The sequence below is a fragment of the Triturus cristatus genome, chromosome 10 (genome assembly GCF_964204655.1).
Source record: "Triturus cristatus chromosome 10, aTriCri1.1, whole genome shotgun sequence".
Lineage (NCBI taxonomy): Eukaryota > Metazoa > Chordata > Amphibia > Caudata > Salamandridae > Triturus > Triturus cristatus.
The window spans coordinates 1,235,515,882-1,235,540,491 of NC_140593.1; the positions used below are offsets into that span (position 1 = coordinate 1,235,515,882).

At 48.3% G+C, this 24,610-nt stretch overlaps 1 protein-coding gene across 1 annotated transcript in view; it reads right to left on the reverse strand.

The window, feature by feature from the left end:
• Nucleotides 1-2,410: 2,410 nt before the first annotated feature.
• PHF8 (PHD finger protein 8) overlaps nucleotides 2,411-24,610 on the reverse strand; it is a 96,838-nt gene continuing 74,638 nt past the window's right edge. Inside the window, exons 17-21 of the mRNA XM_085629859.1 lie at nucleotides 10,764-11,092; nucleotides 10,483-10,578; nucleotides 9,965-10,074; nucleotides 9,316-9,652; nucleotides 2,411-6,869 (exon numbers count right to left, since the gene is read on the reverse strand). Of these exons, the coding sequence (XP_085485985.1) occupies nucleotides 6,781-6,869; nucleotides 9,316-9,652; nucleotides 9,965-10,074; nucleotides 10,483-10,578; nucleotides 10,764-11,092 (961 nt within the window). The 3' untranslated portion in view covers nucleotides 2,411-6,780. The remainder of the gene's footprint in view (nucleotides 6,870-9,315; nucleotides 9,653-9,964; nucleotides 10,075-10,482; nucleotides 10,579-10,763; nucleotides 11,093-24,610) is intronic.

Consider the following 24,610-nt stretch of genomic DNA (forward strand, 5'->3'; position numbering starts at 1 on the left):
AAATCAAATGTATCCAGTAGGAAGTCTTCTTCCACTGGTTCAGTGTGCATGTCCACCCCATGGTAGTGTGCTGCTCTCTGCACTAAATGGTGAAACCCTAAGGAGTCCTCTGGAGGAGACGGCCTTGATGGGTATAGGTCGTCTTGAGGTACATTGGGTACATCAGGGTTATTATAATCCTCCCATGGATCTGGGGTCCCTGGTGGAGTGGAATCCATTGGGGCGTCCCCTGGGTCATTGTCCGGGTCCCTGTCATCCGGATCTGGGGATGGGGCCGGATCGTAGTGAGGTAAAGGTGGAGGGGGTGGTGGTGGGAGGGGGGGTGGCAGTGGGGAGGGTACTCTAAGGGGAGAAGTAGCTGAGTCCCTCTTTTTGGGTGGAGGAGGAGGAGCCGGAGCCTCAAGGCGACGCTTCTTAGTAATCACAGTCAAAAGGCCAGTCTTTGGATCTCTGGACAAAGTCTTTTGTAAAGGGTCTGGTGTAAACAGAGCCAATGGCGCCGAGTCGTCTGTCGGCACCGGCGATTTCGGAACCGGAGGTTTCGATGTTCTGTGTACGCCATGCTTTTTGGAGGTCTCCGTGTGTTTCGGCGTCGAATGCTGTTTCGGCGCCGGAGCGTCGGTGCCGACCGATTTCTGTTTGTGTTTGGTCGGCGCCGAGTGTCCAGGCTTCGGCACCGGTGGTTTCGGAGTCGAGCTGGATTTTGCAGGCTTCGGTGCTGAGTGGTGTTTATCGGCACCGGGCGTCGGCTGGCTCGATCCCGAGCTGCCGTGAGACTTTGAGTGCTTCGACACCGGGCCCGAAGGTGGGGTGATCGAGGCTTTGGTTTTGGTTTTGCCCAGGCCGGCAGGCGAGGGAGTAACCGGAGTCTCTTTGGTTTTCGGTGCGGGGCTGGGAGGGGGTATTGTACTCACGGCCCGCTGTCCTGGTGTTACGTCCTCCCGGTCGGAGTCGTCGGCCTCGGAAGCGCTGACGATGTCTTCTCCCAGTTCGGTGTGTGTCTGCCCCGAAGCTTCGGCGTCGTCTCCGAAGATGTCCGGTGGAGCTGTCGAGGATGAGTGCGCCATGGTGCGTCGAGCCCTTCGATCTCGGATCGTTTTCTTCGATCGAAAAGACTTGCAGGCGGGGCAGTCTCGAGCCTCGTGTTCTGGAGAGAGGCAAAGGTTACACACCTGATGGAGGTCGGTGTGGGGAAATTTAGACCCACATTTTGGGCACTTTTTAAACGGAGTCCTTTCCATCGGCCGGGACCGGAGTCGCGGAGGGCCCGAAGGCCGGTGTCGATGTACGGGATGGAAAAAGTGCCGCTTCGAGAGATGAAGATGATGAGGAACTCGAAGAATCGAGGATTTTCCGTCGAGGCTGGAACCGTAGAAGTTCGAAGCCGGAGCACGAAGTATCACATCCGAGCCCGATGGCGGAAAAAAACAATCTGAGGATGGAGCCGAAGCCCATGCGCAGTACGGACCGAAGGAGGAGTCACCAAACTCGTGACTTCCAAAGACGGTCCAAGAAGAAAAACAAACTGCAAACATCCGGGCCCAACACCAGATGGCGACCTATGCTAAGTGTACAATCTGCAGCTCATATGCCTCGAACACATTGTTCTGAACCAATCTAAAGCTTGTCAAGCTTGGAAGAATAACTCATGGTGAGTAACCTGCAGGAAGAGGCAGCCATAAAAACTACTGGCATTGCTACTACAGTTTTGGGGCTGAATCTTGGCATGCAGTGAAGCAAAAAGGAAAGCCAGACGGGGCAGAAACATTTCAATCAACAGTGTTTGGATGGACAGAAATGTGTGGATTCAGCACAGCTTTTATGGGCAGAGTTCTGGCGTCATGATTGTGTGACAGAGGCTCTTGTGTGAGGCCAGTGTGGCAGAGGCTCTTGTGTGTGGCGACTGAATGTGGATATTCAAGTATCCTTGCACTACAGCCGAGGCTGTGCATACAGTGATGCATGATGTTATTCTTGCCATGCTTAGGGTGACTATCTAATTTGGGCTAGTTCAGCCCTCCCTGGTAACGACACATGGTTCTGCCTGCTTCCCTGGGGCTGTCTAGGGAATAGGGACATTTCACTGCCTTGCTGCACTGCAGGTGGTCTTGGAGGTTTCTTGTGTTTGCTGGGAGAAAAGTAGAAAGTTTTACAGCTTCGAAGGCAGCTCCACTGATAAAGGACTTCTTGAAAGATGCAACTGCCATATGAGGGGTCAGTCTGAATCAGAGGGTTCTCTTCCGAAAACAACTTTATTTTGATAAAATACTGATCAATTAGGCTGCCCAGTACCTCAGAGTAAAGTCAGATGAAGCAGAATGTGCGCCCCTGTATCCTCGACATTCACCATGGCAAGGGAAATCTACATTCATTACAAAACACAAAGAAAGAGGCTACAAATACAGAAGAATCAAACCAGATCGTAAGGTTTACTTCATCTCTCTAGGAAAGAAGAAAGCACTAGAAAAATATAAATTACATCATGAACAGAGAACACAAAATCCAAGTGGGAACTGTAGTATGATCAACCTCCACTCCCTACAAAGACGGTGGGCTGATGCCCTCCCCCCACACTGCAGTCCCTACACACTTCAATAAGCAAAGAAATGCATTTACAACTTATCAGCCTCCTTCTCAGGAGGAAACATTTTTTTTCTTGTTTCTTTTCCCATTTGGGTTTAGTTTATAAAAACAAAAATCACAGTTTAAAAAAAAAAAAAAAAACACAACCGCATCCTTTTCCCTGCTTAAAAAAAATAAGTTTATATTTATAGATATTCCTTCAGTGCTCTTTCATATACCACCCCCCCCCCCCCACCCACTAAAAAAATAAAACAAAGGAGAGAAATGTTAACAGTCCTGTTTGTACAAATGCAAAAAGTGTGTCCAAAACCTCTGGAGGAGCAGTTAATCACTATAAAACATCATGGGTCTCCCACAGCTGGCGCTTGTGGCTGGGGAGAGAGAGTTACACACCACACAGGCAGTGAAAAATCGAAGACATAAATCTACTCTGAAGAAGAAAAAAAACCTTAACGGAAAGGAAAATGACTCCTAAAAACAGTCCGCATCGAGGATCGATGAGATGCTGGTCATAAGATGCCCTCGGTGGGGACGATCCAGAAGCGAGAGAACACATTGCTCATAATGGCCTTCGAAGTGTGAGGTCTGAATGCTTCCATCATCACTGCTATCCTAATCTTTCTATGCCAAGACACTGGTATCTTGGTCTTCACTGGGGGGCGAGGCTTGGTTGCGCTTTGTCCCAAGATGTTCATGTCCAACAAGTACAATATACTGGCCACTTAAATGAAGAGTTCTTACGGACGGTAGGTATTGGGCAGTCATTCGGTACTACGGCGGACAGTCATGGGTTCCACCAATTCCGACGGAGCTGGATGGGGTACAGCCCAGTTGGTTCACAGATATAATTGCGTAGCACCCAAGATTGTTTCTATGCCGCCACAGACTTGCTTGCTTTGCACCACATCATACGCTTTGCCTCGAGTCACACAGCCCTTGCCAGGCTGCCATTGCAGGCCTAATACACATCACCACAGGAGTTGCTCTAAATGGTTGCAGGCATTGTCCTGGATCAAAAGCAGGCCTTCAGAAAAGAAATGCTCGTGTAAACCCTAGTCTTACTGGGCTCCTCACATCTGCCACCCAGGTTACACCTTGTAGGCAACCACACAAGGACATCCAGAAGCTCCATGAGCTCCTTGCTACAGTTCCTGCTACAGCCCAAGAGTGCCCACTCACTGTCAGAGACCACGTATGAAACGACATGTATTAAATGCTCTGTCAGGGTCTGAAAGGCCTATAGTGGCACCAAGAAGCATAACTTGATGTGAGGCGTGCTTCAAGTAGGCAACGTCTATACACGTGACTCCGTTGGGAAATAAACGCGCTTGTTCATAATCCTACAAGAGCAACACTACGGGTAATGAAGAAATAACATGATGCGTTGGATGACCCAAACATTTCACTGTGACATTACCAATTCTCTGTAGGTTGGTTAGGCTTAGCACAGTAAGCAAGTAAGGATTCTAGAAATTCTAGTGAAACACAATAAAAACTTGCAAAGATCCACAAAGACAAAATTCAAAAAGCAAAATGCCAAGGTGGTGAGCCTAGCTGACGTCATCAGTGGTTCATTCAGCAACCAATACCTTGGAGGCACACAAACAATCATGAAACCTCTGCTACTGTATAGGATACAGCCAAGCCCCTGGATGGACAGAAACAAAAACAAGTCACCTGGAAGTGCTCAAAACAATACCAAACACTTGGAAGTGCAACATGCCACCAACAAACTCCCAGAAGTATTGACACTACCATCAAACTCCTGGAAGTGCACATGCTCCCAATGTACAGATGGAAGAGCACAAGCCACCACCAAACTCCTGGAGGTGCATACACTGCAAGCAAGCTCCTTTTCTACAATATCCCTGTAGGGGTCTTGCATGGAGATCCATTGACCACCACCAAATCCCTGGAGGTGCACAAACCTCTATAATAAAGTCCAGGAGGTGTGCAACCAAAGGAGGAGAACAAGCCTCTATGAGGTGCACACGCAACCTCTAAATCCGGAGTTAAACCACAGCCAGACCGCTGAAAGTGATTAGCGATCATCAAACAAATCCTTAGCGTTGCACTAAATACCACTAAACCCCTGGAGATGGAGGAACCACAACCAAGCATATGGAAGTTCACAAACGTCAATCAACCCTCTAAAAGTTCATATCCCACAATCAAAACCCTGGAGGTGAAGAACCTCCACCCAATTTACAAGGTGTACCATTCTGTGCACGGTTGGATATGACGTAAGCTGTGTGCGCACACATGGCCATGAACCTGTTCTGGCATTCAAACTACAAAGCGGTCTCATGCCCCACATGAAGTATGCACAGAAGCAGAACAAAACCTCTCAACTTTTTTTTTCTTCCATCTCTGGGGGACATACAAGAGCAGAAAAAAAACACCATCTCTCATGCCTAGCTTATTTTCCTTCTGTGTAGGTGAATGGCTTTTAAAACTACACCCACCTACTGATCACTACACACTGGCCCTTTGGAGACCAGCCAATCACAGTATGCAGCACTATGTTCCCTGTTGTGCCAGCCTGCTCCAAGGTGCAACAGCTGGAAAATAATTAATGCCTGTATAGAAGGCCCCCCCCCCCCCCCATCCCATCCCATCTAACCGGAGGAGATGAACCTATGCTTACAAGAAGCAGGATAACCTAAACAAGATGGGGAAAGCATGGCTTCCCTTTGGACGGATATCTCACCCGCAGGAACGCCGAGAAAGGGCCACTGCCATGTTCATTCTTTGGAAAGAGAGACATGCGCTCCTCATAGTAAGGATAACTGCGAAACCTGGCCCACCAGCATCAAACCCCAATATGACATTTGTTTCTTTGTTCCAAGTGTTTTCCAAAATGAGTTTTAGTATTTTCAGAACTGTCAGGCACTCTGCTCTTTGCATCGCATCCCTTGGATAGCCGCCATGCAATCATGGTTTCAGCCCTTCAGGCAAAGCCCCAGCCGTTAATACGTTGAGCCCCAAGCCAATTTGTTGCCTGATTTGCCACCATTTCTTTTCCTCCAAGAAAGACCACTAAACCCCACACAGGTCGCACTAAAAATCCCACTCTGAATCCACCTTTTATAATCCGGGTAAGGTTTCCAGCTCATACCCTAGCCCCGGGCTGTCCCTCACATCCTGTTCACAGGCTCTTCCACATTCCAGCTGGGGCTGCTTCTCCAACCCAAGGACATGCTTTGGTGCTCTTTCCAAGCTGGCTGAGGATTTGTTTCAAGGCTGTGGGGGCTTCTCCCACAGATTGCTGATACCTCACCTTTTTGGTCTACTCTGTGTTCAGTTTTATTTCCACCTACACCAGACTACTCCTTTCCATGCTCCAAAGACAGCAAGTGAAGGCTTACTCGCAGCTACTGCCATGTGCGGATTACATCCCAAGCAGGGATACTCCAAAGAGATCGTCTCCCGCTCTATCACCACACCTTTCCACCGATGCAGAGTAACCCAGGATTTCCATTCAACCCTAATCTAAAAGAACCCCTTATTTGGACATGGCTGATCGCTCCCTCCACTCAAACTACTGTCTGGCGTCAGTGTCCAGTGACAAAGGGCATCCATCCCAACCCCAGCGACCCTTCCTGCAGCGGACCAGATGCCCCTGTAACTAAAAGGGGACATCGGTCATGCCACAGCAGGGCAATTGGGAGCCTCGAGCTATTACATGTGAATAATTACCTTGGTTCGGTCGGTCCTAATTCAGGACCAACATATGAAATCCACCCACCCCAATCAAGCCCTGCAATCCGGTGGGTGGGCAGGGAGAGGGTAAAGACTCCAAAGATGACGACGCAGTAAGGGTCAGAACAGGATGAAAACAGCAGTGTAGAAAGGTTTTGAGTCCCAAAGCAAACTGCATCCTCGGATATCCAGATTCCGGTGATGAGCAGACCTGGCTGCAATGCACAGATAGACTCAGCATCCGCCTTGACGGTACTGTGGCGAAGGGAACCGCTAGGGTCCGACTCAAGAGTTTAACACTGTAAGTTGCTCTGTGTTTCTGTAGAAAACAACCAAGTCCTTTGTGCGAAGTGGCCAGATGAATGTTCAAACTTGAAGCTAGAGAAACCAGAGGCAATAAGTGCGGAGTCCTAAGCCCCTCACAGGGATCATGAAAGGTCAACCCTTCTTGTATGGGAGGAAGCAGCAAGAAGAACGGACATGCTGGTCTATGCTTCACATCAGCAGCTTCCCGTTTCTGTGGATTTTCAGGATCTTCCCAAGACGCTGCTTTGCGGTGGCCAAACCTTTCTTGGGTCGTTTTCCTGTTAAAGACAGGCAACAAGGTTAGAAAACAGCAACAACTCAAACAAACTGCATAGGTTAGAGTCAAGTAGCCTGCTGCATTGGACCATGTTAAGGCAGAAGATGTATTGTATGCCTTTTATAAGTAGCACTGTGACCCTTGCCCCACTGCTCCAACTACCACTAGATCCACGGTCCTTCCCTGTATACCTTTGATAAGGTCGACAGCAGCAGACTCTTGAAAAGCAGGTCACGCTTGCAACAGACCGGACAAGAGGTCTCCTACTTCACCTCCCAGGTTAACATGTTTCCCTCTACCAATAGGGGTACTCAAGGTACTGCCTTCAGCTCGCTGCCCCTTTTTTACCCCCCTCACCAAGCTACCTACATTGTCGTTCGTGTCATTGGCATCTCAAACCCACAGTTTGTCAAGAACTAAATCCATCTCCTGTTCATATTTCAGTGCCTCACTTGAAGTTTCATTTACGGATGGCCTGCATGCCATTCAACAATGGACATCCAACTGAGGCGGAGCTCAACCAAGGCGGAGATCATCTACTTGCCCTGGGCAAAGACTCCCAAATCCACCAAATATCACTTCTCTTTCCCACAAAAACATTTCCCTTTCCACTGCGCCTTTTCAGTTTTGGACTCTGTAAATAGAGAGCTGTTTTGGAAGCGAGTTGTTTCTCTTTTTCCTGCACTTCAACCCCTCATTGGCTCCAGACATCGCCATGGCAATCCCAGTGGGCTACAAGATTGGCCGACAGGACTGCCTTCACAAGCCAGAAGGAGGACTAGCTATCATTTACGAAGCATCCGTCAAATTCACAACATGCACAGAGAACGCCACACCATTCATGGAACACCTGCACTTGAAACTTCAAGTCTCAGAAAACATCAAAATGAACGGAACCCTCACCTACAGACAACAAGCCACTTTTACAAACCTCATCATCAACTTCGTCGCTCCACTCATCATTGACACCAGAGCCTACATTCTCCTCGGTGACTTCAACTTCCACCTGGAATGACCACTATTCCACAGCACTCCTTGAAAGCTCGAGCAACATCGAACCCACCCAGCCCCAGAACCAACTAACACCACAGGATACATACTGCATCACACAGCTCATATAGACCGACCATTCCAGCATCCACTTCGAAATTAACACATCTTAAGTCAACACCCATACCAGGTTCAGCTTTCTAAGCTGTAGCTGGGTCAAAATCACAGAACCAGACTGGCTCAGCGCCCCGAGCACAGATCAACCTAGCCCCACAGACAACCTCGAAAAGAACAACTGGATCAAGACCTGCGTGAACTCGCTCGCAGCCAACAAGCATAGTAGATCATACAAGCTGGAATCTCGGATGTCTGGTGTACCAGCTGGCCTAACGAGACTGTAAAAAGCTAGAAAGGACATGGAGAGCAGCCCCCAAACCACCAAAAGAACTACCTACAAGGCTGCACTCAGATGCTATAAACAGCAAATACAAAACAACAAGAAAATACCACTAGTGCACTGCATCGAAAAAAGCTCCAACCCAAGGGTCAGTATGGCACCTGCACAGCTCTTCAAAAGTCAGTACTGAACCCGGGCAATCCTACCCAAGGGTCAGTATGGAACCTGCACAGCTCTTCAAAAGTCAGTACTGAACCCGGGCAATCCTACCCAAGGGTCAGTACTGAACCTGGGTATTCCTACCCAAGGGTCAGTACTGAACCCGGGTATTCCTACCCAAGGGTCAGTACTGAACCCGGGTATGCCTACCCAAGGGTCAGTACTGAACCCGGGTATTCCTACCCAAGGGTCAGTACTGAACCCGGGTATTCCTACCCAAGGGTCAGTACTGAACCCGGGTATTCCTACCCAAGGGTCAGTACTGAACCCGGGTATGCCTACCCAAGGGTCAGTACTGAACCCGGGTATTCATACCCAAGGGTCAGTACTGAACCCGGGTATTCCTACCCAAGGGTCAGTACTGAACCCGGGTATTCCTACCCAAGGGTCAGTACTGAACCCGGGTATTCCTACCCAAGGGTCAGTACTGAACCCGGGCGATCCTACCCAAGGGTCAGTACTGAACCCGGGCGATCCTACCCAAGGGTCAGTATGGCACCTGCACAGCTCTTCAAAAGTCAGTACTAAAGCCGGGCAGTCATACTCAAAGGTCAGTACTGAACATGGGCAATTCTACCCAAGGGTAGGTACTGAATCTGGGCAGTTGTGCCCAAGGATTAACATTGAACCCAGGCAGCCCTACCTAAGCATAAGTATTGAAACCTGGCATGTCATGCCTTAGGGCGAGTAATGAATCTCGCTAGTAAAGCTCAACGGTGACCTTGCAGTGGTGCATAAGGAGGAGTACTAAACTTGCACAGTGATGCTTACTGGTGACTGATAACGGGGTACAGGGTGAGATCAGTTCAGCTTGGCATTCGCCAGCCATTGCCATACTCACCCAGTGACAACTGGCTAATTTGGGAGGATGACGATGGCCGCCGATGAGTCAAAAACACACCCGGGGCCATGGGTGTTGTGCCACGGTTCACTTGTGCCATTCCAAAAATGTTCGGTCCAGCAGTGTACTCGTGATCAGCCAAACTGCCAGCAAACACCTCCTGTGGAGACTCTGGCACCACTGCTGGCAAAGGCGCGGTCTGCTCCTCTTCCTCCACCTCCTCATCCTCTTCCTCAAGCACTGTTTCAACCTCTTCCTCCACCTCCAGAAGCTTTTCAGTTTCCACGATAGCTGGCTTCTTCTGGACAAGTTTCCGCTGCTCTGATCTTTGCAGCTCCTGCGATGAAAAGCAGAGACAACAGGCACATTACACAAAGAAAGAGACACATATAAGCAGAGTATCAGCAAGTGTCACCTTCACTAGCACAATCAACCTTCAGGGCAGGATTCAAAAGCCAAAGATCCCCACTCTTCAAGTTCCCCACTGAAAGCTCAGAAAGTAGCATGAGAAGACGTGTGCTGGGTGCAACTGAATCGTTACATGAACAAACTAGGACCAGAGCTTAGGGGACAGCATCACACAGTGTTGTGTTTTACCCCTTCCCCTAAAATGAGACCAATTTCCCTTGTGGTGTCACAACAGAAGTACCTGTTGTGAAAGCTTAGCAGCTGCTGCTGCTAACCCGGTCTCCACCGAGGCCACGCGGGTCCCCTCCCGCACTGGACGTTCCTGCTTCGGAAGCGTTGGAGTCACACGGGCTTGAAACAAAAAAAAGGTCAAAAGGTTAGCAATGAGAGGCTCTGCCTACCTGGCTCTTTTAGCTACAGGAGGGGGAACCTTGCAGGCTCCACACATCAACTAGCAGGTTTGAGGCAGTGGCACGCCGTCAGGGGCAATGGCTGGCACGCCGTCAGGGGCAATGGCTGGCACGCCGTCAGGGGCAATGGCTGGCACGCCGTCAGGGGCAATGGCTGGCACGCCGTCAGGGGCAATGGCACTCACGCCGTCAGGGGCAATGGCACTCACGCCGTCAGGGGCAATGGCACTCACGCCGTCAGGGGCAATGGCACTCACGCCGTCAGGGGCAATGGCACTCACGCCGTCAGGGGCAATGGCACTCACGCCGTGAGAGGTTTCTGAGAGATGGGTAAGGGAAAAGCCCTTACCTTTAGGATTCCATGGAGCATCGTCAGTTGCCTTCTTTTTCTTTGGTCGAGATCTGAGGGCTGGGTCGTCCTCGTCTGATTCCAGGGAGGGGTAAACTGCAAAGGATTTAAAACAAGCAATTACAAGAGCCATCCACCTTCTGTGAGAGAAAGGATATCCTTAAGTACCTATATCCTGCTCACATTGTTTAGGAGGGAGGAGAGTGAGGTTTCTGCAAAACGATGGCATTTAAGACACAGTGAGGCAGATATGATAGGCAACACTGAGGCTCACTACTCACCATATTCTGCATCTCTGAAACAGGTTCCGAGAGTCTCATGCTCATCTATACTGCCTTCATCTTCATCGCTATCCATGCTGTGGTGGGCTGGCCGCTTCACCGGCCTCTTTCCAGGCCTCTCTATTACCTTCCTGCCACCAGATTTACTCTTCGTTGGTGTGCTAAGGGAGCCACTGCCACCAGCATTGCCAACCCCACTGCGTTCTTGCCCGGCGGCCCACCAGGCCTGGAGGCTCGAGGCTGCGGGAGAGGATGACGAGGACTGGAGGTTGGCCATGCACAGCATCCCCTGAATGGCCTCTTGTGTGCTGGGGGAGGCAGGAGCTTCACTAGGGGGAAAAAAGTGAAAGAGTAGTCAACTGCAGATTGGCTAGCAAACACCTGACAAATTGTAGGTATTCATAAAAAAATTCCCAAATACTCATGGGTGACACAAAGACAGTTTTGCACATCAGGTTCCAAAATCATAAAGCCCAGTTCTAGCAAATGTACGCTTGCTTGTGAACCATACAACAGTCCAAAACACCCAATTCAAGTCAGTTTCATCATCCATTTGTATAATGTGCGAAGGTCGTCAAAAGGAGGAACAAACAGCACACCCTCCACAATATCTCATGTGTTTGGTCACTTTCCAAAACCTCAGAAGAATGTTACATCACAAAGTACACGTGATATATTACACTTCCGTCTGTTAAATATTATTCTGGTTGTGGGCCAATACGCATTGTGAAATTTAGAGCCAGGCGTTAACACCCATCACAAAACCGATCGTTTGTGGGCAAAACATTGCTGGTGAGACAATGTGGGTTTGATGGATCGGTCATGAGATGGGCAGTGTCTGGTGAACACATCGTCACGGGGCTGACTGCATTCACACATGGTCGAGCAGCCTCACTAAATGCCACAGAAAGAAAGAGGTCCTACTGGTATTTCTCTCAAGAGTAACCTTCTTTTATATAATTTACGCAGACTAGAGGGATGATTGAAAAGGCGCTGTGTAGGGACTGCTGCAGCACACGGATTCTCAGTTGTTTAAAACGGACTGGGCTATTGTTGTGCAGCATCTAGGCAGAGAAGATGCATGCATCAGCCACAATTCGGTGTGGCCTTAACCAGACTTATTTGTCCAAATATAACCAGACCAACAGGGGAACAAGGAAACAAGCTGGGTTGAACATTTAGTAGTCCAACTGCCATAGCACAAACTGTAAAATACTGTAACATTACAGACACTCATTCCCATAGTGCTCCATTTCCAGCATATATGAAGGATGTACAATATCATATGGCTGTACTGGAGATGTGCGCTGTACAAGAAAGAAAGGGGGACTAGGAGGGCCCACCACCCACGTTGAGGCCCCGCCCCATCACCCACACTGAGGCCCGCCCCATCACCCACACACAGGCCCCGCCCCATCACCCACACACAGGCCCCGCCCCATCACCCACACACAGGCCCCGCCCCATCACCCACACTGAGGCCCCGCCCCATCACCCACACTGAGGCCCCGCCCCATCACCCACACTGAGGCCCCGCACCAAGTGCCCCACCCCACCACCAAGTGCCCCACCCCACCACCGAGGGCCCCGCCCCACCACTGAGGCCCCGCCCCACCACCCGCACCGAGGCCCCGCCCCACCACCCGCACTGAGGGCCCTGCCCCACCAACCGCACCGAGGTCCCTCCCCACCACCCACACCGAGGACCCACCCCATCACCCACACAGAGGACCCACCCCACCATACTCATCTAAGTCCCAATTACAAGCTGAACAAACTGGCATACTCTGCAGAGTGGGCTTTAAACACTAAATGCGCTAAACATTTTCCCAAGCAAAGATATTCAAGGATGGGTTCAGTGTTTTGGTTCAGAGTTTTTCACATGAGCAAAATAGTATTAAAAAGTCAGTTTAAAGTTTTTTGTTTTTTTTATCATCATCCATACGGATCGAAGAGCAACCAGAGGAAGCATCAAGAATCCCTGGACTTTCCAGCTCCTTGCCCTACAAGAGCTCGGAGGCCCTTCGGGGTGAGAGGCGCAGATGCTTTGGTTTATAATGCTCAGACTACACACCTGTCTAGATGAAGGTTGGTGTGAGAAAGTGCCTCTTTTGCATGGTTAGCCCCCAATTAGTGCCTGGTTTTGATGTGGTTTCAAATTTAGTGCACCGGGTTCCTGTCAACCAGGTGCCCTGTGCCAGTGCTCCTTCCCTAAAAACAAACTCCCAATTGGTACTTCTGCCCCCTGCAAGTCCCTAGTAAATGGTACCCCGGGTACCTAGGGTCTGGGAACTAAGGAGGGTCCCCTGAGACCCCATTCACTGGGCCCATGCCACTGCTTTGCAAGCCCCTATGAGTGAGAAAACGATAAAGCCGACGTGGCACACTGTCTGGGGGCCATGGCAACCAGCACTGCCTGTGGGCACAGGTAAGTTTACCCTCTGGCAGGCCTCACAGCCCTATGGAAGGGTGCACTATACCACAGGTGAGGGCCTATCTGCATGAGTAGATACGCCCCTACAATATTGGGGTACATTTTCCTAAAGTGCCAGGAAAGCCATAGAGAGTACATAGGCTGGGAACTCGACAGAGTTTCACAGCACCACAATGGCTTAACTAAATCCAGGAGTGTTTGGTACCAAACTACTCCTTACAATAAATCCCCATTGATACCAGTGTCGGATTTACTGTACCATGTACTCAGAATGCCACTCAGAGATGCCCCCTGAACACCTATCAACCCTGATGAGGTCTCTGACTGACTGTAGGCAGCCTGCCACCACCAGACATGTTTCTGGACCTCTGGATAGAGAGTCCCTGCTCTCTGAGACCAGAAACAATGCACATCCTGGGCAGGTGTCATGCCTCCACACCCAGGATGGGCCAGTGCTCGAAGAGGAAAGCTTCAAAGCCCTGCTGTCTTTGTAAGGCAACCATCAGCCTCTGCTGCTAGCAGCAGATGTCAGCCCCTGGCTTACACCGCCACTTAGGGCAGGAAAAACAGCAGGATAGATTCAAATTAATAGAAGGTGGGCCCACCTCTGCCTAACCCCACCCCTCAGGTGGGGAACGAGAGGTGAAGCACAACTTTCAGTACCGCAATTTTGAAGATGCAGAGATCCCTCCAATCCAGGCTAGGTCTAAATTTAGTATTTAGGTGTCCTCCCAGACCTAGGAATCAGATCTGTGACAAACAAGGACAAAGACCACAATCCTGCAGAGAAGCCTGAAGACAATGACTGCCTTGGCCCCAACCCTACCGGCCTGGCCCCAACCTGCAACCAGTCTTGCAGCCTGCTACCTATGAAATTCCTGGGAGGACTGCTGCCTTCCAAAAAGACTCCAATCTCCCGTGGACAGCGGACCTGTCCTGAAGAAACCTACTCCAAGGACTCTGGATGCCGGTGCAGGCACATTTCCTGCCCACTCTGCACCTGACACCCAAGGACCGAGTCAGAGTGGCTCACCTGTTCAGTGAAGTTTCCCGGGCTACCCGGACCTTATGTCCAGTGTTATTTGACATCTCCTACCCTCCACGACGGCACCTGCAGTGTAAATACAGAGGCTCCCCCTGACCACGACCGACACCAGTAAGAAGAATCCGACTTTGAAAGGCTCTCTTGCATCCGAGCCCCCGGGCCTCGGTGAGCTGAACCGATGGTGTCCCTACGACCTCATGCATCCCAACCTACCCCTGCTGTCGTTAGTCTTCCTCCTGCAACCTCTGGTGCCACGCCTGCAGCTTCTTTGCTGAAAGAAGAATCTCTATTGAAAAGCATTGGGCACCCGATGTCGAATTTGCACACTGCACTTGGCCGCCGCTGGCCCACCCCTGTGTCGCTGGTGGTGTATGTTTGGTGCTGCTCTGTGGCCCCCCTGTGCTTGACCTAACCCTCGATAAGCGTGAGTGTTTTACTTTTGAAGACACCTTGTGACCGCCTATGTACCCCTACCCAGAGCCACGATCCGGGCGGGCTCTCATGTAAACTACACCTTAATTTTGCAGGTGCAGTTTCTCCGCTCTCTATATTCCGGAGCCTGCATGCCCGATCTTCTCATGCTCCAGCCCTCGCTGCAGGGCTTTTTACGGTAATTTTGAGGACCATTGGGCTCGATAATCTGTTTTATGGTCCCCCTTAAGACACTTTACTTTAATATCGTTTCACTTGCATCGTAGGTGCCCTTCCCCTTCACAGTCCTGAGGAAGACCCCTTTGTAAGGTGGCCAATGACCTACAAGTCCCTGGGGTCGAAACGTCGACACTTCTTTTCAAGCCAGCTTGTAAACAGAGATTTTTGACTGCGTCTGAACTTGGAGCTTGGCTATCTTTGATTATGTGGACTTGTGTGTAGCAGTGGCAAAATAATATGCCCGATTTTGTCGTCTAATGCGAACCTGTTTATTTCACCAATTCCTTTGCCTGTCCATAACACCTTATCCTCGCAAAAATTCACCCATTCTTTCCAATACCCCCTTTCTTTTCCTCTGGGCACAATGTGTAGATATTCTAGATTTCTTATGCATACGTTTGTAATTGTGACGGTGTGATTAAACAACACTGTCCAGTCCCTTGATTGTTTACCTTATTTTTTCTTACGCACTACAAATATCTGTATTATATTTCCTTGCTGAAATTATGTTTACTGGGACCATTCCTTATTGTACTACATATTACCCAGGTCCCAATACCATTGGGTCTACCCTTTATGTAACATGACCTAACCCCCAAAGCTTAGCCCCTGCAACCGATCTACTAACCGGCAGGCAATGTTGCTCGAGGCACCCCGCGTCTCTATTGGAAAGCACAAGGTCGAACTCTGATTTTGACCTTTGCACTCAGCCTCCCCTGTGGTGCAGTTTTGGCACTTACCTGACCCCTAGTCCTTGCTGACTTTTGGCTCCAAAGACTGGGAGTGCAAGTTTAATACTTACCTGTTTCACCACAATATTATTTACCCCACAGGATAACATTGGATTGTTTTGAAAAGTTTTTAAGTGTTGATTTTTGAAAGTGAAAAGTATTTTTAATTAAAAACGTACTTACTTGGTTAAGAGGACCTTAGTCTTAAAATGAAACACAAAGTATATTTTTCTAAAATTGGTCTGGATCTCCGTCTCTAGTTGGGTGTCCTTTATTGATCACTGTTGTGCAATAAATGTCTTACACTCCCCTGTGTTAGTCCTAAGCCTGCTCACCCACACTGCCACTAATAAAGCACATTAGGTTTTGCATTGAACCCTGTACACTTTTGGGGAACCCCTGGACTCTGCACGGTATTACCTCCTAGTGGCATACCATATACAGAGCCAGCTACCTACAGTTCGGTAGCTGAACTGTAGGAGCTCAGGTCCCCTCTCCTCAGGGATAAGATCTGTCATCCCCGGAGGGAACTGAGCCCTAGGAACTTGGGCCTTACCTGGCAGAGCTCCTTGGTTCAGTTTGACCCTCTAGGAAAGAGCTGTGCCAAGGACAGAGGACATCCCCTACTCTTTAAAGTCTGAGACAGCTAGCTACTGATCAGGAGAAGTCAGTGCCCCCACAGCACCTACTGGGAGGAGGAGCTCCTGTATACTGAGGCCAGAGACCCCCAACCTGGTGCCACTATGAGAGGGGATAGTGCCTCAGCAATACAGAGTTCTTACTCTTATTGGCCCATGGCATCCGCCTAGCTGGGCACCTTGGGCAAAGAAAGTGTGGAGTAGGCTAGTCACCCACTTCTACTGGCCAAACATGTCCCAGAAGGTAAAGGAGTTTTGTAACTCCTGTGTTACCTGTCAAGACAGTGGCAAGGCAGGTAGCAAGCTAAAGGGCCCCTTAATTCCACTTTGTGGTTGTGGTTCACTTTGATAGGGTAGGGATCAACATTGTTGGTGCCCTTGACCCTCCAACTGCCTCAAGAAACGGATTCCTGCCATCAGGTATCCTGAAGCTATACCACTTAAAACTGTCATTGCTTCCGCAGTGGATAAGGCATTCATCAGTATCTTTACTAGAGTGGGCTTTGCTAAGGAGGTGGTGTCATACCGAGGAACCTACTTCATGTCTGGCTACCTAAAAGCCTTGTACACTGAGTGTGGGGTGACCTAAAAGTTTACCATATCACCCACGAACTAACTGTTTAGTTGAGAGATTCAACAAAACCATGAAGGGTATGGTCATGGAACTAACCTGAAAAACTCAGAAGGAGATGGGATGTCCTTTTGCCACACCTACTTTTCGCTTACAGAGAGGTAGGGGTCAGTCCTTTTGAACTTCCGTTTGGTCATCCTGTGAGGGGACCACTGCGTCTAGTTATGGAAGGCTGGGAAAGACCACTCAAAGAGATGTTGTGGACTATATACTCGGCCTAGTTTCCAGGATGGCTTAGTACATGGGTAAAGCACCCAAAAACCTTGAGGCCAGCCAAGAGCTCCAGAAGCTTTGGTCTGTAATCTAAAAGTATTCCAAAAGTAATTCCTGTTTAATTTAAACTGCTTTTGAACCAATACCAACCTGTAACGATTGCAAATTCAGCCACAACTGCCTATCCTTGTAAAGTATTGCATTTGAGAGTACATTTTACTTACCTGTGCCAAGTCCTGCTTGGTTATTGTTGGACTTTGCTCTTTTTGCAGGGTCAACCCAGAACTTTTATCCTTCCTCCTATATTTTTTCTGACCTGTTGTTTTGGTTTTTTAGGACTCTTGGCACTTTATCACTACTGATCAGTACTTCCGTGCATGTGTTCTCTATGGTAAACTTGGTAAGATTTGTCTACACCTGCTTGGCATACTTAATTTACCCATCAATCTCTTGTACAGTGGTATCTTATATACCCAGGGCCAGTAAATTAAATGCTACTGGTGGGCTCGCAGCGCTGCTTGCGCCGCCCACCAAAGTAGCCTTTCAAACCAGTCTCCGGCCTCAGCCACTGCAGGGCCTGAGGGCGCAGTTTACTGCCACTGTGACGAGGCACATAAAATGGTTGCCACGTCTGCGACTCCCCTTTTACTACATACCAGTCACCCCTAAGGTAGGCCCTTGCTAGCGCTACAGGCAGGGTGCGGTGTAGGTAAAAGTTAGGACATGTGCCTTAACTGTGTGGCATTTCCTTGTAGTGACAAACAGCCTATTTGGTTTCTCAATGCTGTGAGGCTGCCTTCTCATACGGATCCATTGGGGATTCCTCGATATGTGCTTCAGTGGTAATTCCTGATCGGAGGGGTAGCGTGATCAAGTTTGGTATGTTTAGAATAGTAGTGATAAATCCTGCTTATTGGTGAAAGCGGATTTAATATTACTATTTTAGAAATGCCACTTTTAAAAGTAGTCCTTTCTGTGTGCTATGTGTCTTTGGTCCTCTGCTAGGATGTGTATTGACTGTTTGGCCGTGGAGTGATAGGGGCTGGACATGTGCAGTGGCTCCAGATAGTCTGGATGAGTCAGTGCTAAGCTGAATAGGCCAGGTCTGCATTTGGAGTGGTGGTAGAAGTAGCACCTGGACCTGAATAGCACTGTGTCTACCTACCACAATGATGGCTCTGCCCCCTTGTGGTGTGTCTGGAGCCAGTGCTCATACTGACATTGGAGGTTGTTGTGCACTTGCAAAGTGCCCCCTAGAACTGGTTTGGATTGGGCTCAGAGGGAGCCTTGTGCCAGGGGAGAACAAAGACACTTACTAGTATAAGTATTGGGGCTGTGACCCCAGGTCTGTTGAACCTTTAGAACTTATGGGACTGAAACACTGCGTGGACTGCAGTGCCCCAGGAGGAACCGCCATTGGACTTTACTGCTGAGTGAAGGACTAACTTCTACCACAAAAGCCTTTGTGCTGGCCTGCCTGTGCCCAGCTCTACCCCTGGCAGTTCTTGGAGAGAGCGCTGCCTGCTCCCTGTTTGTGGCTTTCGGTGGGAGACAGGCTGGGCGCTTTCTTTCTGGTTGTCCTGTGCTGGGGAAGCACGTAGGGAGAGCTGTGTTTCCTTGGGAGGAGAAAGAGGCCGCCGGTGCGCTTGTCAGCGCACCTTCCAATCGGCGCGGTGGGCACTTCCTGTGTGCCTGCACCAACGGAGACTTCACTCCGTGGCGAGAGGAAGTTAGGTGGAGAAAGCCTGGTTGTGGGCGGGGCTCTCAAGAGGAAGAGGAGAGCCTTGCGTATCATCTGAGCCTGGTTGTGGGTGGGGGGACATTGCCGTTACTAAACAGGGAGGCTGGGCCCAACCGAAGTGAGCGCGAGCCTCACGGGCTCCCATCTGCCACCTTTGTGGAAAGGAAAAAGTAAGTGAGAACCCGCTGCAGGCCTCACCAGCTGGGGGAGCAGTCAGGAACTCCACCGCTGTCCGGCATTGCTGTGCGGGCGGGGTGGTTGTCAGCAAACGGATGTCAGGCTGAGGACACCTGGTTGTGGGTGGGCCAGCGGGGAGATCAAGTCGGAGCCTCGCAGACTTCATGTGCATCCCAGGAAGTAAGCGTCGAATAGTCTCGTAGCTTTTGTGCCTCGAGGCCTGGTGAGGAGCTTCCCTGCAGCAGTGGCGAGTGTCTGGGGCTCCCGCAGTTGCATAGCATGGTCGCGGGCAGCTGCAGTTGAGGCACTGTCTTTATGGAGGCCCCTGCTTGAAATTGGAGCACTGAGGTCTCGATCGGGAGGGGTAATTACTGCATTCCTGGTATTAGCTGGGCAGATGGCCCAGTAGCCTGAGAGGCCCGGAGCACCGCATAATAAGAATGCAGGGCTGGCTCCTTGTGGTTTCCGGACTTGACTTCGTGATCCCCACTCTAAGAGGAATATATGACCTGTATGGGGCTAAGGTGGGCATGAGGTGCACTGATGATCATATGTATGCATAACGTGTTTTGCTGAGTGCAATATCGCCAGTAGTTACTGGTCCCTAACTGTAATGGTCATGATAGTGGCCCAATTGGCCTTGTGATGTATGTAATGTTATGACAATTGCCCAATTGGCAAGGTGATTTATGTACTACCTGTGAAGTCATGGCAAGTGCCAGGTGGCACAGTGTGTGTGTATATATATATATATATATATATATATATATATATATATATATCAGTGAAAAAACCATAGGTTTCACACATGTTATAGTTAGCTGGAAATTTTACTGATAAAAAACCAATGAAATTCCCCCGTTATAGTTAGTGCAGGCAACTATAACTCACGCGACCGCAATCCTCTGCTGATGACATATGTGTCTTTATGAAAAAAAAAAATATTTGTAATATATGTATAGCTAAAATTTAATGGAAGAAGACATGGGCAAATAAGTGTCTAAATACAGTATTAGCATCAGCAGAAGATTGCGGTCGCGTGCGTTATAGTTGCCTGCACTAACTATAATGGGGGAATTTCATTGGTTTTTTATCAGTAAAATTTCCAGCTAACTATAACATGTGTGAAACCTATGGTTTTTTCACTGAATTTGCAAGGTTTTTTAAATGCTAATTCCTAACTATAACGTGTGTGAAACCTATGGTTTTTTCAGTGAATTTGTACGGTTTTTTAAATGCTAAGTTACTTTACGTCATTCGTGGCGTGCGCGCCCACTTAATGCAGTTCGTTCCGTGCGCGCACGGTGCGCTTAGCGCACCGTGCGCGCACAGTGAGCACGCGGTGCGCTTCGCGCACCGCGCGCCCACTTTACGCAATTAGTGCCGTACACGCACGGTGGGCACGCGGTGCGCTACGCGCACCGCGTGCCCACGTTACGCTAGATGGGCCATGTACGCACGATGCGCTTCGCGCACCGTGCGCACATGGAGGACATATGATGCGCTTCGTTGTGAAAGGTACTATTTTAATTTTTCACATCAGTTATATGCCATGCACAAATGGTGCCCATCGGGCACCATTTGCACATGGGGTGGGGAGAGTAAGGATAATTGTTTTTTTTTAAATTTATTTTTACCGTACGCGTACGGTAAGCGTAATCGGCGAAATTATCGAAAAAATTAAAATTCCGTTTTTGGCCTTGGGGGGTCTTTGAGGACTCCGTCATCATGGCTGGGTGCTTAGGAGCTGTCTAAACAGCCCCTTTACATGTTTTTGGCCTTTGTTTTTTAACCCCCTCTCAGACTGCGAGAGAGAAAATGGCGGCCGCCGCTTCCTGGTTTCGACAGATTCGAATGTTTACTAAGATCTAACAGCCAATCAGAATCGTGCTCGCGCACGGTAAGCGCACCGTAAGCTGGCTCAGATATATATATTGATTTAAAGGCTATTTTCTCAGAATCTACTGAACAGATTTACACCAAACCTACAAAAGGCACTTCCTTGACCTGTAGACTACCTCTCTGCCAAATTTCAAGGAACTCTGTTCAGCCGTTCGGGCTGTAGCTGTGTCTAAAGGTCCTATGGAAAAATGCATGGGAAAAACGCGTTTTGGGACCCCCCTTTTATCTCAGCCCCCGCTTGACGAATCCCCCCGAGACTTTCAGGGTAGGAGCGGAGCGTAGCGCCCCATTCGTTTTGAAAATTTCGCAAGGATTCGTCGACCGGCGCCAAAGTTATTCCAAATAGAATGTTGCGGTTTTCCTATGGAAACAGGGTCCTAACTATAACTACCTACTGGCGACCGCCAGTAGGTAATATATATATATATATAATTCACTGAAAAAACCATAGGTTTCACACATGTTATAGTTAGCTGGACATTTTACTGATAAAAAACCAATGAAATTCCCCCGTTATAGTTACTGTAGGCAACTATAACTCACGCGACCGTAATCCTCTGCTGATAATACTGTATTTAGACACTTATTTGCACATGTCTTCTTCCATTAAATTTTAGCTATACATATATTACAAATTTTTTCATAAAGACACATATGTCATCAGCAGAGGATTACGGTCGCGTGAGTTATAGTTGCCTACAGTAACTATAACGGGGGAATTTCATTGGTTTTTTATCAGTAAAATGTCCAGCTAACTATAACATGTGTGAAACCTATGGTTTTTTCAGTGAATTTGCAAGGTTTTTTAAATGCTAATTCCTAACTATAACGTGTGTGAAACCTATGGTTTTTTCAATGAATTTGTACGGTTTTTTAAATGCTAAGTTACTTTACGCCATTTGTGGCGTGCGCGCCCACTTAACGCAGTTCATTCCGTGCGCGCCCGGTGCGCTTCGCGCACTGCGTGCCCACGTTACGCTAGATGGGCCATGAACGCACGATGCGCTTCGCGCACCGTGCGCACATGGAGGACATATGATGAGCATCGTTGTGACAGGTAAAATATATGTTTTGTTTAGCTCTATTAAGCCATGCACAAAAGGTAGGTAGGATATATATATATATATATATATATATATATATATATATATATATATATTACCTACTGGCGGTCGCCAGTAGGTAGTTATAGTTAGGACCCTGTTTCCATAGGAAAACCTCAACATTCTATTTGGAATAACTTTGGCGCCGGTCGACGAATCCTCGCGAAATTTTCTAAATAGGTGGGGCGCTACGCTACGCTCCTACCCTGAAAGTCTCGGGGGGATTCGTCAAGCGGGGGCTGAGAAAAAAGGGGGGTCCCAAAACGCGTTTTTCCCATGCATTTTTCCATAGGACCTTTAGACACAGCTACAGCCCGAACGGCTGAACAGAGTTACTTGAAATTTGGCAGAGAGGTAGTCCTCAGGTCAAGGAAGTGCCTTTTGTAGGTCTGGTGTAAATCTGTTCAGTAGTTCCTGAGAAAATAGCATTTAAATCAATATATATATCTGTGGCAGCTTACGGTGCGCTTACCGTGCGCTTACGGTAAGCTTACCGTACGCGTACGGTGCCGAGCGCGATTCTGATTGGCTGTTAGATCTTAGTAAACATTCGAATCGGTCGAAACCAGGAAGCGGCGGCCGCCATTTTCTCTCTCGCACTCTGAGGGGGGGTGGAAAAAGAAAGGCAAAAAACATGTAAAGGGGCTGTTTAGACAGCTCCTAACCACCTAGCCTTGATTAAGTTGTCCCCAAAGAACCCCCACGGCCAAAAAGTCAATTTTATTTTTTTTGAAAAAATCGCCGATTACGCTTACCGTACGTGTAAGGTAAAAAAAATTTTTTACAAAAAAAACTATCCATACTCTCCCCACCCCGTGTGCAAATGGTGCCCAAAGTGCACCATGTGTGCATGGAATATCATACAATTGAAAAGTTAAAAGATTACCTTTCACAACGAAGCGCATAATATGTCCTCCATGTGCGCACGGTGCGCGAAGCGCATCGTGCGTACATGGCCTATCTAGCGTAACGTGGGCACGCGGTGCGCGTAGCGCACCGCGTGCCCACCGTGCGTGCACGGCATTAACTGCGTAAAGTGGGCGCGCAGTGCTTGAAGCGCACCGTGCGCGCACGGAACGAACTGCGTTAAGTGGGCGCGCACGCCACGTATGGCGTAAAGTAACTTAGCATTTAAAAAACCGTACAAATTCACTGAAAAAACCATAGGTTTCACACACGTTATAGTTAGGAATTAGCATTTAAAAAACCTTGCAAATTCACTGAAAAAACCATAGGTTTCACACATGTTATAGTTAGCTGGACATTTTACTGATAAAAAACCATTGAAATTCCCCCGTTATAGTTAGTGCAGGCAACTATAACTCACGCGACCGCAATCCTCTGCTGATGACATATGTGTCTTTATGAAAAAAAAATATTTGTAATATATGTATAGCTAAAATTTAATGGAAGAAGACATGGGCAAATAAGTGTCTAAATACAGTATTAGCATCAGCAGAGGATTGCGGTCGCGTGAGTTATAGTTGCCTGCACTAACTATAACGGGGGGATTTCAATGGTTTTTTTATCAGTAAAATGTCCAGCTAACTATAACATGTGTGAAACCTATGGTTTTTTCAGTGAATATATATATATATATATATATATATATATATATATATATATATATATATATATATATATATATATATATATATATATATATGTGATGGAGTTCGAACATGTTTTTATGGATAATACAAAGGGTATTTTTTTATAGAACCTTGTGTGGAGTCTCTTTTGTAGTGTGCCTGGTGTGTTGCTACTGTGTGTGTTGCACAAACGCTTTACACATTGCCTCTGGGATAAGCCGGACTGCTTGTGCGAGGCTACCAAAGGGATGAGCAGGGGTTATCTTCAGCGTGTAACTCCCTCGCCCTGACTAGAGTGGTGGATTCTGCCTGGCTTAGGCACATGTCCTAGCTAACCAGAAAACCCACTTATAACAGTTATAAAAATAAAACATAAGTATACCTTTTTTTATACTTACCCAATTGGTCTGGATTCAGTCAATGTCTACCATCAGTCTTGATTGAGTGAATACAATAAATGCTTAACACACCCTCTGAATAAGCCTAACTGCTCGCCCACACTACCACAAAGAGCTGTGGTGTTCACCTAATTTTGCTTCTACTATACCTCTGCGGACTCTGTGCACAATATACTTTACTTTGGTATATTTAGTATACCTCTGCGGACTCCCTGGACTGTGTGCACACTATACTTTACTTTGGTATATTTAGTATACCTCTGCGGACTCCCTGGACTCTGCGCACACTAGACTTTACTTTGGTATATTTAGTATACCTCTGCGGACTCCATGGACTCTGCGCACACTAGACTTTACTTTGGTATATTTAGTATACCTCTGCGGACTCCCTGGACTCTGCGCACACTAGACTTTACTTTGGTATGTTTAGTATACCTCTGCGGACTCCCTGGACTCTGCACACACTAGACTTTACTTTGGTATATTTAGTATACCTCTGCGGACTCCCTGGACTCTGCACACACTAGACTTTACTTTGGTATATTTAGTATACCTCTGCGGACTCCCTGGACTCTGCGCACACTAGACTTT